Source organism: Protopterus annectens, chromosome 4.part0 (assembly GCF_019279795.1).
Source record: "Protopterus annectens isolate FY-2018-M chromosome 4.part0, PAN1.0, whole genome shotgun sequence".
Taxonomy (NCBI): Eukaryota; Metazoa; Chordata; order Ceratodontiformes; family Protopteridae; genus Protopterus; species Protopterus annectens.
This window is the reverse complement of record NC_056733.1, coordinates 1,620,994,788-1,621,008,965: the sequence shown is the minus strand read 5'-3', so window position 1 is coordinate 1,621,008,965 and position 14,178 is coordinate 1,620,994,788. Positions and strand designations below refer to the sequence as shown.

General features: G+C 42.6%; 1 protein-coding gene across 6 annotated transcripts in view; it reads right to left on the bottom strand.

The window, feature by feature from the left end:
- The window catches only part of LOC122799976 (proton-coupled amino acid transporter 1-like), a 1,348,908-nt gene that overhangs the window by 833,417 nt on the left and 501,313 nt on the right, over positions 1-14,178 (bottom strand). For all 6 annotated transcript variants that reach the window (XM_044069408.1, XM_044069412.1, XM_044069406.1 and 3 more), the window contains one exon: positions 7,449-7,544. In XM_044069408.1, coding sequence (XP_043925343.1) covers positions 7,449-7,544 — 96 coding nt within the window. The remainder of the gene's footprint in view (positions 1-7,448; positions 7,545-14,178) is intronic.

Sequence of the window (14,178 nt, the reverse complement as noted above, 5' to 3'; positions counted from 1 at the left end):
TATGTAGCCCAGGCAGGTATGACCCTGACCTTGAGCAGTATCCTACCTTCACCTAGAATGATGCCACAATACAGTGATAAGATGATCAGCTTTAATAATTGGCTTAAATTCTGGTGTCATTCAAAGGGGATCCAATGTCTGTCTGCCTGGGACAAGCCACGCTGCTTCGCAAGGGACGGCTTGCACCTGTCACCCCTAGGCTTCCGGATATTGGCAAAGGCTCTTGCCACCCCCATAGTGCCTTTTTAGGCAAGGCTCAAATTCTAAACCTACCACCCTAGAACACAAAAAGTAAAAACTAAGGGTAATGCTGCTCAATGCCAGAAGTCTCAATCTCAAGATGCACGCACTCGAGGCCCTTCTCAGTATGGAGAACATCGATGTCTGTGCTGTGACAGAAACCTGGTTCAAGGCTCCTGAGAGCACCCCAGCACTATCAGGTTTCACCTCATATCATGTGTTCCGGCCCCAAAATCCGGACAACACCAAGAAAGGAGGGGGTGTCCATATTCATAAAGGACACCCACACCTCAAGGTTGGTGGCAACGCACGATGCATCGGAGACCATCCAGGTGCAATTAACCATAGGCAAGACTGCTCTGCAATTTGTAGCATGTTACAGGCCACCCTCTCAAACTCAGGAACCTCACATGGCCTTCCTGAAAACAATGGAGGGATAAATGTATCTCCAAACACCATCATACTAGGTGATTTCAACTACCCTAATATAGACTGGGAACACTACTCAAGCCCAAACACTCTAGCCCAAAGGTTCCTGGAGTTCATAAACTCAAATGCCATGGAACAACTAGTCACCATCCCCACAAGAGGAGAAAACATACTTGATCTCATCATCACGAACATGGGATCACAATGTTCAACACCGAAGTATACCCCTCACTGGTGAGATCAGATCATAAACTAATCTCGCTGGAGGTCCTCATCCCGCCCCACCTGAAATAAAAAGACCACAGTGAAAAACTTCTCAAAAGCCGACTTCACACTTCTAAAAACTAGTGTGGTCTCCTTTAAGGCCCCTGAGCCAGTGGTAAACATTACTCAAACTGCTGAATCACTTACAAATGCCTTCTACCAGCACCTACAGGACTGCATGGATCAGGCAATCCCAAACAAAACTAAGACTCTTTGTACCAAAGGCAAGCGTCCAGTCTGGTGGACCCCAGCCATAAACAAGCTCTACAACAAAAGGAGGAAGCTACTACAAGATAGAGCAAAATCCTTGAAAGGTAAGACAACTTTGATCATTATAAGTAAAAAACTAAGAGCTCTCATAAAATTATCCAAGGCAAATTTTGAGAGAAAAATCGCCAAGGACTCAAAAGACAATCATAAGGCCTTCTTTAGCTATGTTAGAAACCTAGGAGGAAACTCCCAGATATGCTCAGAATTAGTTCAAAATGATGTGAAGATTACTGAACCTACACACATTGCCAACATACTGGCTGACAGGTTCAGTGCAAACTCCCCTCCCCAAAAGGAGAGATATCTATACCAGAGGATTGTAGCCCCCAAACATCTCAAACGCCCAGGTGAGAACTGCTCTCTCCAAAGCAAAAACACAGCATCCATGGGACCGGATGGTGTCCCCGGCTGTGTGCTCCACGAACTCAATGAGGAATTAAACCCGCAGTTAGGACAGCTGTTTAATCTTAGCCTCACCTCAGGATACGCACTCCAAGGAGTGGCGACGGCAACTGTGGTCCCACTTCACAAGGGCGGTGCCTCCACCGACCCTGGAAATTACCGTCCCATTAGCTTGACAAGCCTTATCTGCAAAGCCATGGAGAGGATCATAATGGAACTCATAAATAAAGACATAGGGAACTTGCAGACTTTGGATCCAACCCAGTTTGGCTTTGTCAAAGGCAGATCATGCCTTTTAAACTTGGTTGACTTTTTCGAAACAGTCACCAAGGCCATTGATGAGGAAAGGCAGTCCATACAGCCTACCTTGACCTGGCAAAGGCCTTCACACAATACCCCACTCAGGTATCATCGAAAAACTCATCAGCTTGAATGTAAACCCATACATCACAAGATGGGTTGCAAACTGGCTAAGTGACAGAACCCACAGGGTCAGAGTTGCTGGAGCCATGTCAGACTCAAAGCCTGTCACAAGTGGTGTCCCACAGGGCTCAGTCCTGGGTCCACTCTTGTTCGGCATCTACTTTTCTGAAGTACAAGCAAACACAGGAGGGTTATGGCTGACAAAGTTTGCAGATGACTGCAAACTGGCGCCATAGTCGAAAACACATCTGACACAGATATCCTTCAGAAGGGCCTCACAGAAACGGATAACTGGTGCCAGAGCCATGGCCTAAAGTTAAATGCCAAGAAATGCATAGTCATACCCTTTGGGAAAAACAAGGTTACCCCTAGCTACCATATAGGTGGCAATCCACGGAGCACAGAAGAAGTCATCAGGGATCTGGGGACCCAGGTTGACAGTAGCCTTCGCTTGACACTCATGTTGCTAAAGTAGTTAGGAAAACCTTCTACATTGCCCACCTGATCATGAAGGGATTCACATCTAGATCAAGGGAGGTCATCGTCCCCCTGTACTCATCACTCATAAGACCTATGATTGAGTACAATGCCCCATTCGGAATGTATCTGACCCGGCACCTGCAGCAGCTGGAAAGGCCCCAAAAGTTCCTCACCAAAAGGATAAAGGGTCTCAAAAATATGTCTTATGCTGCCCGACTGAAAGAACTCCAGCTCTATTCAGTCTCATACCGCTTGCTCAGAGGTGACCTGTGCCTGACATATAAGGCCATGTCAAACCCTGATTTGATGAATATGCTTCACCTCAAAAATCTAGATCCCTCAGAACCACAAGGGCGGAGACTTAAACCTTGACACGGTTATTAATAGAACGTGCTGGAGGGACAGATTCATCACCCAGAGACTCCCTATGCTGTGGAACAAAATCCCGGTACATGTGAGGCAGAGCACCTCGCTGGCCTTGTTCAAGAGGAATCTTGACCAATGGATGGGGGATCGCAGATATACCCCAGGGATTACTTCAGTGTCACTGCTTGACAGAGGCACAGCAAAATAATGGGCATAGTTTTATTCAAACTAAAGGGGTGGCGAAAGCCAAATAACTATGGGCTAGGCTTATAAATGCCCTTGGGCAGATAGCCTAGTATGAACCTATGAACCTATGAACCTATAAGATGGAGTCAGATCCGATAAAAGCGGTGGAGATCAGATCTAAGAGGACTTTGGTTTTTGATCAGTCAAATCCAAAACTGATGGTTACGACTTCTTATAAACTTTTGCAGGAGGCTCCATTGAAGGAGCCAATATTGAAGCCAAAGAGCGATTAGACAACCTTTTTTGGGATTCCTTTTCCTAAAGTAAAAGATCATGTTTACTTTGGTCTGGCTTTTTAGAAGAGGTTTGAGCCCCAGCAGCTGAGGGAGTAGAATAAGAAAGCAGAAGACCTCAAAAAACTAGTTTATTTCTGCAATACGTTAAAGCTGTGGTGTTGAGGCAGGAGCAGATCGCATGGTCCACATCAAGGTGTTCAGGACCCAGACAGTATACACATCTTCCCTGTGAGCATTTGAGATGGGAGGCTTGTGCCCACAGGAAATGCATTTTTTAAACCTAGAGGGTTTGTCAGACATGTCAGCCAAAGGAGAGGAAGCAACAACGAACTTCACTCAAATAAAACACAACTCTAAAAGATTTGATTTTTTTTTTTTTTAAAAAATAGAAAGAAAGAAAAGTGGGGAAAAACTATCAATAATGGTAGGAAGAGTACTTCAAAGAGTACAAGGAGATACCAGCAATGGTATAGAGAAGCACAAAAAAAAAAAAAAAAAACAGTAGCTGCAAGAGTTCGGAAATTAACTAACCAACTCCTAGAAAATGGGAGGGAGGAAGACAAACAGCAAAATGCAACTTAAAACTAACTCCTGACCAAGACAAAAATACAGAAATGCTTCAGAGCTAAGGAATCCACATCTGAAACCTAATGGCGGCAAATTAAATCTAAGGTACGTTAGGTTGGCAGGGCAGTATGGGTAAAGGGAGGAGCTCGAGCACTTTAGGATCTGATGATCTTGTAGAAGCATCAGAGTCAGATCTGAATACATCAGTTGAGAAATCTATGAAAAGGTCAACATCAGATCATACACTACAAGGTGACAGACACTACAACTGCAGGACTACCATAGTTGCTAATTTGCCAAGATTCTCATGTTGTCCAGCCTTCTACACTGGGACCACCACCACCACAGTCTTACAAAAAAATCTTGGAACATGTATATCATCTTACAGACACCCACAGCAATGCCTCAGCTTCAAAAACTTCACATTTCATTTGTTCCCGAGACATGAGCTCTAGACAACTTATCTGAACACAAAAAACTTCAGTGGCAGATCAGATTAAATGCATGTAACCACACACCCCCAAGACTCAATGAGACTATTCTCATCAAACATCATCTGCACATTAGATTTCTGAAGCATCAAAATTACTGCTAACCACTCAACCAGGACTAACAGAACTTTCTCATTAGAACACTTCCATTATGACAACCTACTAGCAGTCAGAGTTAAAACAATAATCTCATCACAAAAGACACAGATTTGATGAGTAAATTCCCATCTTGGTCTTTTTCATGGTGTTATACATGACTTAGAACTAGGAAACAGGAAAATATAACCATTTCCAACCGGGAATAATGCACACTTGGAGCATGTATCAAGTACTGTTTGATACCTTTCAGAGTTATTTTCAGTCCTATTTTATGATTCTCATCATGTGTGTTTGCCTGAACTAACCTACCACCACTGCCCAAGCAGCAACCTTGTTGCCACTGTTATTATTACACTGATTTTCCTAGTGTCACACCGTATCAGGACAGACTGCTACTTCGGGTACACATTTAAATACTGTTTTTCCATTATGCAAGTTTTTTTTTTTTTTTTTTTAATTTATACTTTGGTACATATGACACTTGTCTAAATACTTTACCAATACGTCTTCCTATAGAAAGCATGCAAATGTTTTACATAACTAAACTGCCAGAGTTACAGGAAGCACACAGGTAATGGTTTTCAGTTGTATTTCATATGTTGTTTGCCACAGTGGTCTTTCTGTATTCTTCTCATATATACCCTAAAACTCTCACCCTCCTTGAACAGGCAGGTACTCATAACACTGCCATGATGACATTTTGAACCACATGCTCTAACATTTTCAGTCATGTGTCTGAGGGTTTACCACAATGTGTTCCTAATACATGCAGTGGAATGCTTGCTATCATCATCATCTAATCTGCTACAGTAGGAGCATGTGTACGTGGGCACCCATCTCCATTCTGTGGTATTTTTGTTTCCATCCAACCAAACGTATTGGACTAAGTGCTTTTATATGCACAGGTAGATATAAGTTGCTACTGTTTGTACATTTTGGAAGGATTTGCAGATTTTTTACTGTTATCCTCTTTTCACCTAGTTCACCGACATAGTTGGGCACTACACGTGATTTTAATTCAGTTTAACACATTCAGCATACTCCCAAATCCCAGCAGTTGATGTGACTTGGGTATTATAAACAGGATTTTAGTCACTATGGCTCCTTCTCATCACTCACAATATGACATTCACACAGACCTATGCAACTTTTGTAACCTTCATAAGGGGTCACCCTCTCAGCCACAGCGCAGAGCCTCCCCACCATGCTTAATCTACATAGATTTTTCCTCTCCAAATTCAGGTGGCATAATCAGCTCCCATGACCTCCACCTTTCCTTGTGTTTCACACACACACACACACACACACACACACACACACACACACACACACACACACACACACACACACCCTTTCTCAGACTGAACATGACAATCCCCCCATATCGACGTTAGCACTGTTCAATTAAGAAATACAATTACGCCAGTATTAGCATCAAGCAGAAAATAGTTTATTGATAAAAGCATCTGTCTTTCAGTGTCTCAATAAAGTTCCCAGTTAATTCACCCAAATCGTGTTTTTACTTACAGATGCTCTGTAATGTAGACAAGTTCAGTGGTTTGACTGCCAAGCTCATCATCTACAGTCCTTCAAAATGCGCTAATGTTGTAACACCATATTGATACTTTCTGATTCCCTTATGTATGTCAAGATTATTAATGAAGGAATATGATTATCCAGATTCTGTGATGGATTTGCACCCCTGAAGGGCTGATCAGCAAGAGGAAGATAATATCCTAGAAATGGCAGTCCATGGGGGTAGATAGGCATATGGTGAGAAATGGGAAAAAGTAGGAACCTGGCATGCACATGTCCCTGAGAAGGCACTGGTACAGTCACAGTAACGTATGTCTGGGGGCAGAAAACTGGTAGCATACATGCAGTATTGCCAGGAAATAGCCCCAGAATAATGTGCCCATGTGGCTGCAGAGGAAAACCCATTCCACAGGGGAGAAAAACAAGACAATTTCAGCCATTCCATAAATCCATGTTGGCAACCATTGACATACTACTGGTATATGAGAAATGGACTGGGAACAAGGTTAATCTCAGAAGCAGCCGTGCCATCATCACATAGGAATGATGAGAACGCCACGTGTTTCCCATCAGAGTCACGAACCAAACTACACTGTGGCCGTCTGTCAAGCAGGACGTACTGTAATGCTGCTCAGTAAGCAATGGCAACTATTGGCATTAGATTGGAAAAGGAAACTACTAACGGTTTGGAAAATAAACTGAACACTGAGCAGCCTGGCAGGAGTGCCTTGGCACACTGAACAGGACAGATAATATAAATTAATATAAACAGAGCATAAACAGGGAAAATATATGACATGGAAGCTGCCATAACATGAATGTGCATAGTGTTAGAATGATACTAGATCATCTTCTGGCAGAATAGAGAAACAAACAAACACTGTAGTGCCTTTTCCTGCAATGTAGCCATCACTGCTCATCAACTAGAGAGACATGTATACTTTCTTCTGACGCCTCTGCATTTTCACTTATGCTCATTTATACTAATTTAAATACAAAGATTTGTACTGAAATACTACACTTCTTTGAAAACACCATAAGGAAAGACATTTCATTTAAAAAAAAAAAAACTAGTAGCATAAAATTATTTTATACACACACATATACATATGTACACACAAACATAGACACTTACATAGATATATACACTTGTCTGTTGGCAGTTAAACAATGCTAACAGACGAGCCTTCCAGAATACATTGTGTAATGTCAGGTAACACAAGAAACAGTCCAATACTCTTCTCCTTCCCAGAATGTAAACTGCCAGGCAGAAGGCCTATTTTAATGTCTACTAAAGTGACAGTAGGGTGTGACATTTTCGTATCTAGCAGACAAACATCAATATTATACAAACAGCAGGGATCTGCTCTGCAAGTCTCAGACAAATAAAATGCAATACCTGCCCCACAATGAATGAGTCTGCAGCCAAGAAACTGGAGTTTGCTGTAATCCAAACATCATCGTATCTCCATAATCCAGAAAAGACTTCCGCATCCTACAAAACATAAAATGTCTTATTTTTATTTTATCCCAGCAAGCAGTTTCTTCTATCATGATTTATTTAATGGCTGGTGCTATAAAGTGCAACTGTATGCGGCTGATAACAGACTGTGCCATTTCAGATTGGGCTTGTCTCTAAGTGCTGACAAAAATGCATTATATGTCCATTCCCCTTTCCCCAAGTCATTGCAATTTCCACTGTCAGAACAGTAGAAAGTATTATTCCAGCTGGGATGGAGGCTACAGTCAAGAAAAAAAATAAAATAAAAAACATGGTCAATGTGTGACCAATGAAGCACAATGCCATTTAGATTACTAGTGCAGCACACCTAAAGTGAAATGACTGAAAAGTCATATCAATACCACACCTACTGTTCATCCAGATTGCAAATGTTTTATAATACACACACACACATGTGTGTGTCTGTGTGTGTGCGCGTGGGTCTATTTTTCTTTATCAAAATTTCAAAATCGCGAAAAAGAAAAGTAAAACCCCACTTCAGCGAAAGTGCACTACATAGAAAGTGTACTTTTACGAAAGCAGAGTCACCAAATTGGGGGGAAAAAAAACTACTGTAAATACGGTTTTGTAGGGGGGGCAAGCCCCCCCCCTGCACCCCCACCCCCTACTTATATATATGAACTCTGAGATTGCACTACAGTGGGGAAAAGGATACATTTCCTTATCCCCACTGTAACGTGCTTCAGCGAACTGTCTTTCGCGAAAGTGCACTTTTGCTTAAGTGGGTTCAACCTGTTTCTCGATTCGACAAATAGAGAGAGACCCGTGTGCATATATATTATATATGCGTGTGGAAAATGTGCATATAAACATGGGGGTGGTTATGTGTGCGTGTCTATAAATATTACATCTATCTATATGTAATTACAGTTAAAAATTCAGACAGCAAAGACGGACAGTCCACAATGTAGATGCATAAAAATACTGATCCTCAAAATACCAACAAAAGAACACTGAAACCCACAAAAAATAAATAATACACACAAAAATAAACAAACACTCTGTCCTACATGGACAGAGTCAAAGTCCTGTAAGTATATTCAGTATCCTACACACTTCTAAGAGATGGCATGTGTCTTGCACAGAAGGCATCCTCTGACCCAATACTGATGGATTAACTACACATTAGAAAGTCAAATGGCATCCGAAATACTCATTCTAGGGAGCTAAACCTCTTCTGCAACATCAACAGAATGGCTTGGAAGGACAGGTACATCTCGGAGAGGATACAGCTACTCGAACAGATTCCTCATCCACACAAAACAAAGTTCATCCCTGTCCATATTCATAGGTAGGTACTAGGCTATTGGCCTTAGGGCCTATATAAGCCTAGCCAAATGGTACCCTGGCTTTTGCCACCCAAGAAAATTATTTTCCTGTACCTTTGTCAAGCAGAGCCACAGAAGTGATCCCCGGGATGAATTTCCTATCTCCCATCCAATCATCAAGATTTTTCTTGAAGAGTGCTAATCAGGAGCTTTGTTTGCTATAGATAGGTACTTTGTTCCAGAGTATGGGAAGTCTCTGAGACAGGAATCTATCCCTCCAGCATGTTCTGTTTATTGTGGTGACAAGATTTAGGTCCCTAGCGCATGTAGTTCGGAGGGATTGGGATTTCTTTACTTGGAGCATGTCAAACAGCTCTGGGTTTGACATAGCTTTGTATGTTAGGCAGAGATCGCTTCTAAGTAGGCGATACATGACAGAGTAAAGCTGGAGTTTTTTGAGACTGTCTGCGTAGAGTATCTGTTTGAGGCCAGTAATCCTCTTTGTGAGATATTTCTGTGGCCTTTCCAGTTGTTGTAGATGTCTTGTGAGGTACATACCAAAAAGAGCGTTGTACTCTATAATGGGTCTAATGAGTGATGAGTAGAGGGGAACAATGACCTCTTTTTTCCTGGATGAGAAACCATTTGGGATGAGGTGCGTCACGTAGAAGGATTTCCTGACTACTGTGGCGATGTGATTATCAAAGGAGAGACTACTGTCCACCTGTGTCCCAAGGTCTCTTATCACACTTTCGGTGTTAAGTAGACTACCGCCTATGTGTTAGTTCATGGGAACAGAGCTTTTACCAAAAGGGATGACAATGCACTTTTTGGCATTGAGCTTGAGGCCATGGCTTTGACACCAGGCATCTGTCTCAGTAGGGCCCTTTTGTAGCATGTCCACATCATTAGGAGTTTTGAGTATGGCTCCTAGTCTGCAGTCATCTGCGAACTTTGTTAGCCAAAGACCTTCTGTGTTAGCCTGTACTTCAGAGAAGTAGATACCGAACAGGAGAGGACCTAGGACTGAACCCTGTGGTACTCCACTTGTCACTGGTCTGAAGTTGGATTTAGAAACTGCTACTTTCACAGTGTGGGTTCTGTCAGTGAGCCAGATGGCAGCCCATCTTGTGACATAGGGATTTATACCTAGTTTAGTGAGTTTATCTATAATTCCAGAGTGGAGGATGGTGTTGAAAGCCTTGGTGAGATCTAGATAGGCTGTGTGAACCACCTTACCCTCATCTACGGCTTTGGTGACCACCACTTCAAAGAAGTCTATCAGGTTTAGGAGACATGATCTGCCTTTTACAAACCCAAACTGGGTAGGATGAAGAGTTTGGAGATTACCAATGTCATTGTTTATAAAGTTCCATGATGATACGTTCCATAGCCTTGAAGACCAGGCTCATTAGGCTAATGGGACAGTAGCTCCCGGGGTCCATGGTGGTTCCCACTTTGTGGAGTGGGATAACCGTTGCTGTGTGCCATTCAGTGAGCAAAAAGCCTAAGGTGAGGCTATGATTGAATATGGTACTTAGGTGGGGTCCCAGTTCGTTCTGTAGTTCATGCAGAACGCAGCCTGGGATATTGTCAGGTCCCATGGATGCTGTGTTCTTGGCTTTGGAGAGTGTGTTTTTTACCTGTGCAGCTGTGATTACAGGAACTTTGCATTCTTCTGGTATAGAGATGGGCCCTTTAGAGGATGAGAGAGGGGTAAAGTTAGCACTGAACCTATCTGCCAGGATGTTGGCAATATCAGTTGATTCTGTATATTTACTGCCATTGTACTGTAACGCAGAGCAGATCTGAGTGTTGCCATTGAGATTCTTGACATAGCTATAGAATGCTTTGTGGTTGTCTTTAGAATCAGTGGCGATTTTGTTTTCATAACTAGCTTTGGAGGATTTTATGAGGGATCTCAGCTTCTTACTGAGGCTGACCAGGGAGTTCTTCCAATCATGGGATTCTACTTTTTTTTTTTGCAACAGTTTCTTTCTTCTGTTGTAGAGTTTGTTTCTAGCAGGGGACCACCAGATTGGCTTCCTTTTTTTGGAGGATAGCATCTTGGTTCTGTTAAGGATTGTACGATCCATGCACTCGTGTAAGTGCTTATAAAAGTGCAATTGTATAGGATTCAGCAGTCGTAACTAAGTTTGCCACGTCTGTCTTAAGAACAGTGAAGTTGGCTTTGGAGAAATTTTTTACGGAGGTTTCCCTAATGGGGGGTGGGGGGGTGGGGGTGGGATGTGGATGTCTAGGGTGATTTGCTTGTGGTCGGATCTGACCAACGAGGAATTGACCTCTGGTGTGGAACACCAGTTGCCCATGTTGGTAATGACCAGGTCTATGATATTGCTGCCCCTGGTGGGGGTGTGGATAAGTTGATCCATGGCGTTGGAATTTATGAATTCCAGAAAACGTTGAGCACAAGAGTTGGTACACGAGTAGTTTTTCCAGTTAATGGTGGGGTAGTTGAAATTGCCCATTATTAGGGTGTTAGGTTGTACCCTAATACTTTCCAGTGTATCAAGAAACGAGGAGTGCGAATCCTGGGGCATGGTGGGGGATCTGCAGCAAGCTACAATTTGGATTGCGGTCTTGCCCAGAGTTAGTTGCACTTGGATAATCTCGGATGCATTATGCTGAGCAACAAGCCTGGAGGTGGGGATATCCTTAATGAACATGGACAAGCCTCCGCCTTTAGTGCTTCAGTCCAGGTTAGGTGGCCAAAAGGTGTGGTATGAATTATAGCCTGGTAATGCAGCGGTGCTCTCTAGAGCCTTGAACCAGGTCTCTGTCACTGCACAGATGTCGATGTTCTCCATTTTAAGAAGTGCCTCGAGTGAGTGCATTTTGAGGTTTAGAATTCTAGCATTAAGTAGCATTACCATCAGATTTTGCTTGCTTGTACCTGTTATGATGGTGAATTTGTCATTTGAATCTTGCCTAAAAAAGGCACTATAGGGGTGGCAAGAGCCTTAGCCAGTATCTGGAATCCCAAGGGCGACAAGTGCAGGCCATCTCTGGCAAAGCATCGTGGTTTGTCGATCATGTCATCCCAGGCAGACAGATACTGGATCCCCTTAGAATGACACCAGAAGCTTAGCCAATTGTTGAAGTCAATCATTTTGTCCTTGTACTGTGGTATCATTCTGGGTGATGGCAGGATGCTACTCAGGGCTAGGGTCATACCTGCCTGGGCTACAAGATCGGACAGCTCCTACATGTCTCTTTTCATGTAGTCCAGGGAGGTACATCTCAGGTCGTTCACACCAACATGGACAATGACAGAGTCATATTTGTACTTGTGGAGTGACCTGAGTGCATGCGTTATGTGGTGGATCCTGGCAGCTGACAGTAACTTTCTCCTTGTTTAGCCTGGTGAGTGGAACATCAGTGTGCCTGACTATAAAGTCACCTATGACTAGAGTGTTGGGTACGTGGTTATGCCTTACAGGCTGTGGTTGAACGGCACACTGAGTTTGTGGGCTATGTGTCATTTGGGTTGTGTTGGGGGGGGGGGGTGGAGGTTGCTTGCGTTTCTGCTTTGGAGGTCCCTGTCACTTGGGTAGATGTTTTTTGACAGCCTTCGCAAATGTAGGTGTGTGATTTGTGTTTCTACATGTGTGTTTTGGTGGTGTAGGCTTTGAGGGACTATGGGATGACTGTGGTGTGCTGCAAGTGTTTACCTTCTCCTCTTGACTGTCTAGTCCAGTCTTGGGTGAAGAAAGCTTTGCTTCCAGTTTGGCTATATAAGTGCATCTCTCACAGGTTGTAGTGTTGGGTGGTAGAAGGAGAGGGTTGTCTGTGAACATGAGCCAATTGCTGCATTGCCCCAAGATGCCCAGATTCATCAGGTAGACAGGAGAAAACACCGGGAGCTGACCCTTAGACATGTCTGGATAGGTGCTTATTTATAAAGTACTAAAAACTGTTTTCCTCTAGACAAGTGAGGAAAGTTAAGTGCTGTAAGTAATTTGTAGCTTATTTAGTGCTTACAATGAGTTCGGATCAAGTGCTGAGCTCAAAGAAACAGATTTGAGTGCTGAAACTAGAAAACTGGCTAGTTCTAAGAAACAAAATTAAGCTAGAAGGCTTCCCTCCAACACAGAAAGGCGTGGGGGCTCAGAAGCTTACAAACAGAGCTTACAAACGGTCCTGGATAAAGCAAATCGGTATCTGGACTAGACGGCTTACAGAAAAGGCAGGAAACAAGCTTAGAACATTTTTTTTATGTAAAGTGGAAAGGAGAAAGGAGGAGCAGAAGCTAACTGGGTTGGCCTTCTCAAATGTTATCCCTGGAATAGGTCGAATGAGGTAATGACACTAGACTGAGAGGAGTGTCCCAGATCAAATTTACAGTAGGGGCTGGCAACTGCAAAGCCACCAAGTATAAAACAGGATACCAACAGGAAGGGAAAGTGGGAAACAAAAATCAGAACAAACAAACAAACCCATCCAGATGCTTAAATAAAAGTGCTATAAATAACTCAGAAATAAGCAAAAAGCAGGGTACTTAATGTTATATATCACAGATTAGTTAGCTCAGAGCCCTTCCTCCGACTTCCTCCGATTAGCGCAGTGTGAAATGGCAGAAACACTCACAAGTTAACTTCTTAAGTAACAAAGTTGAAACAACTTTAAAAAAGGCTTGAAAGAACCAATGAGGTGCTTACTCCAAGGTGTAATCCAGGCAACCCCAGTCAGCCAATGACCACAAACAATTCACTCTCACTGAAATGCTATACTGGCTTTGGCTAAGCCTCTACTATTTATTTATTTATTTATTTGCAGTTGGTTTACCAGGATAGTCCATTGGGCCAAAAAGAACCCGTTTTCAATGGAGCCCTGGGAGAAAAGCTCCAAAAACAAACAAACTAGGTACATACAATAGATTGCTAATGATAATTATACAAATGTAAAAGATACAAACATTTCATTTCAAAATTCAGGAAAACATTTCAAACAATACAATACAATCTAGTGATGATAATGTGAAGTGTTTAGACTGTGAAAGGTAATATTGCATAATCATACAGAGTAGTTATTTTGTAAGGAGCATAAGCTTTACAAGGTACAGTCAAATACAGTCTTTGCAGAATCCTTGGGGAAATAATGTAATGAGGGGAAGGGAATTAATAAGGAAAAAAAAAATGCTGGAGTAACATGCATAAAAAAAAATGCTGGAGTAACATGATTGTGAAAGGAAGATGAAAAATGCCATATTTTGTTATGAGGGGTGGGAGCATGAGCATTCCCATTGGGACTTTAGATGTATGTGAAGAGATTTTTTGAACATGTAATGGTTAGAGGTGGTGCGAATGGATGGTGGAAGC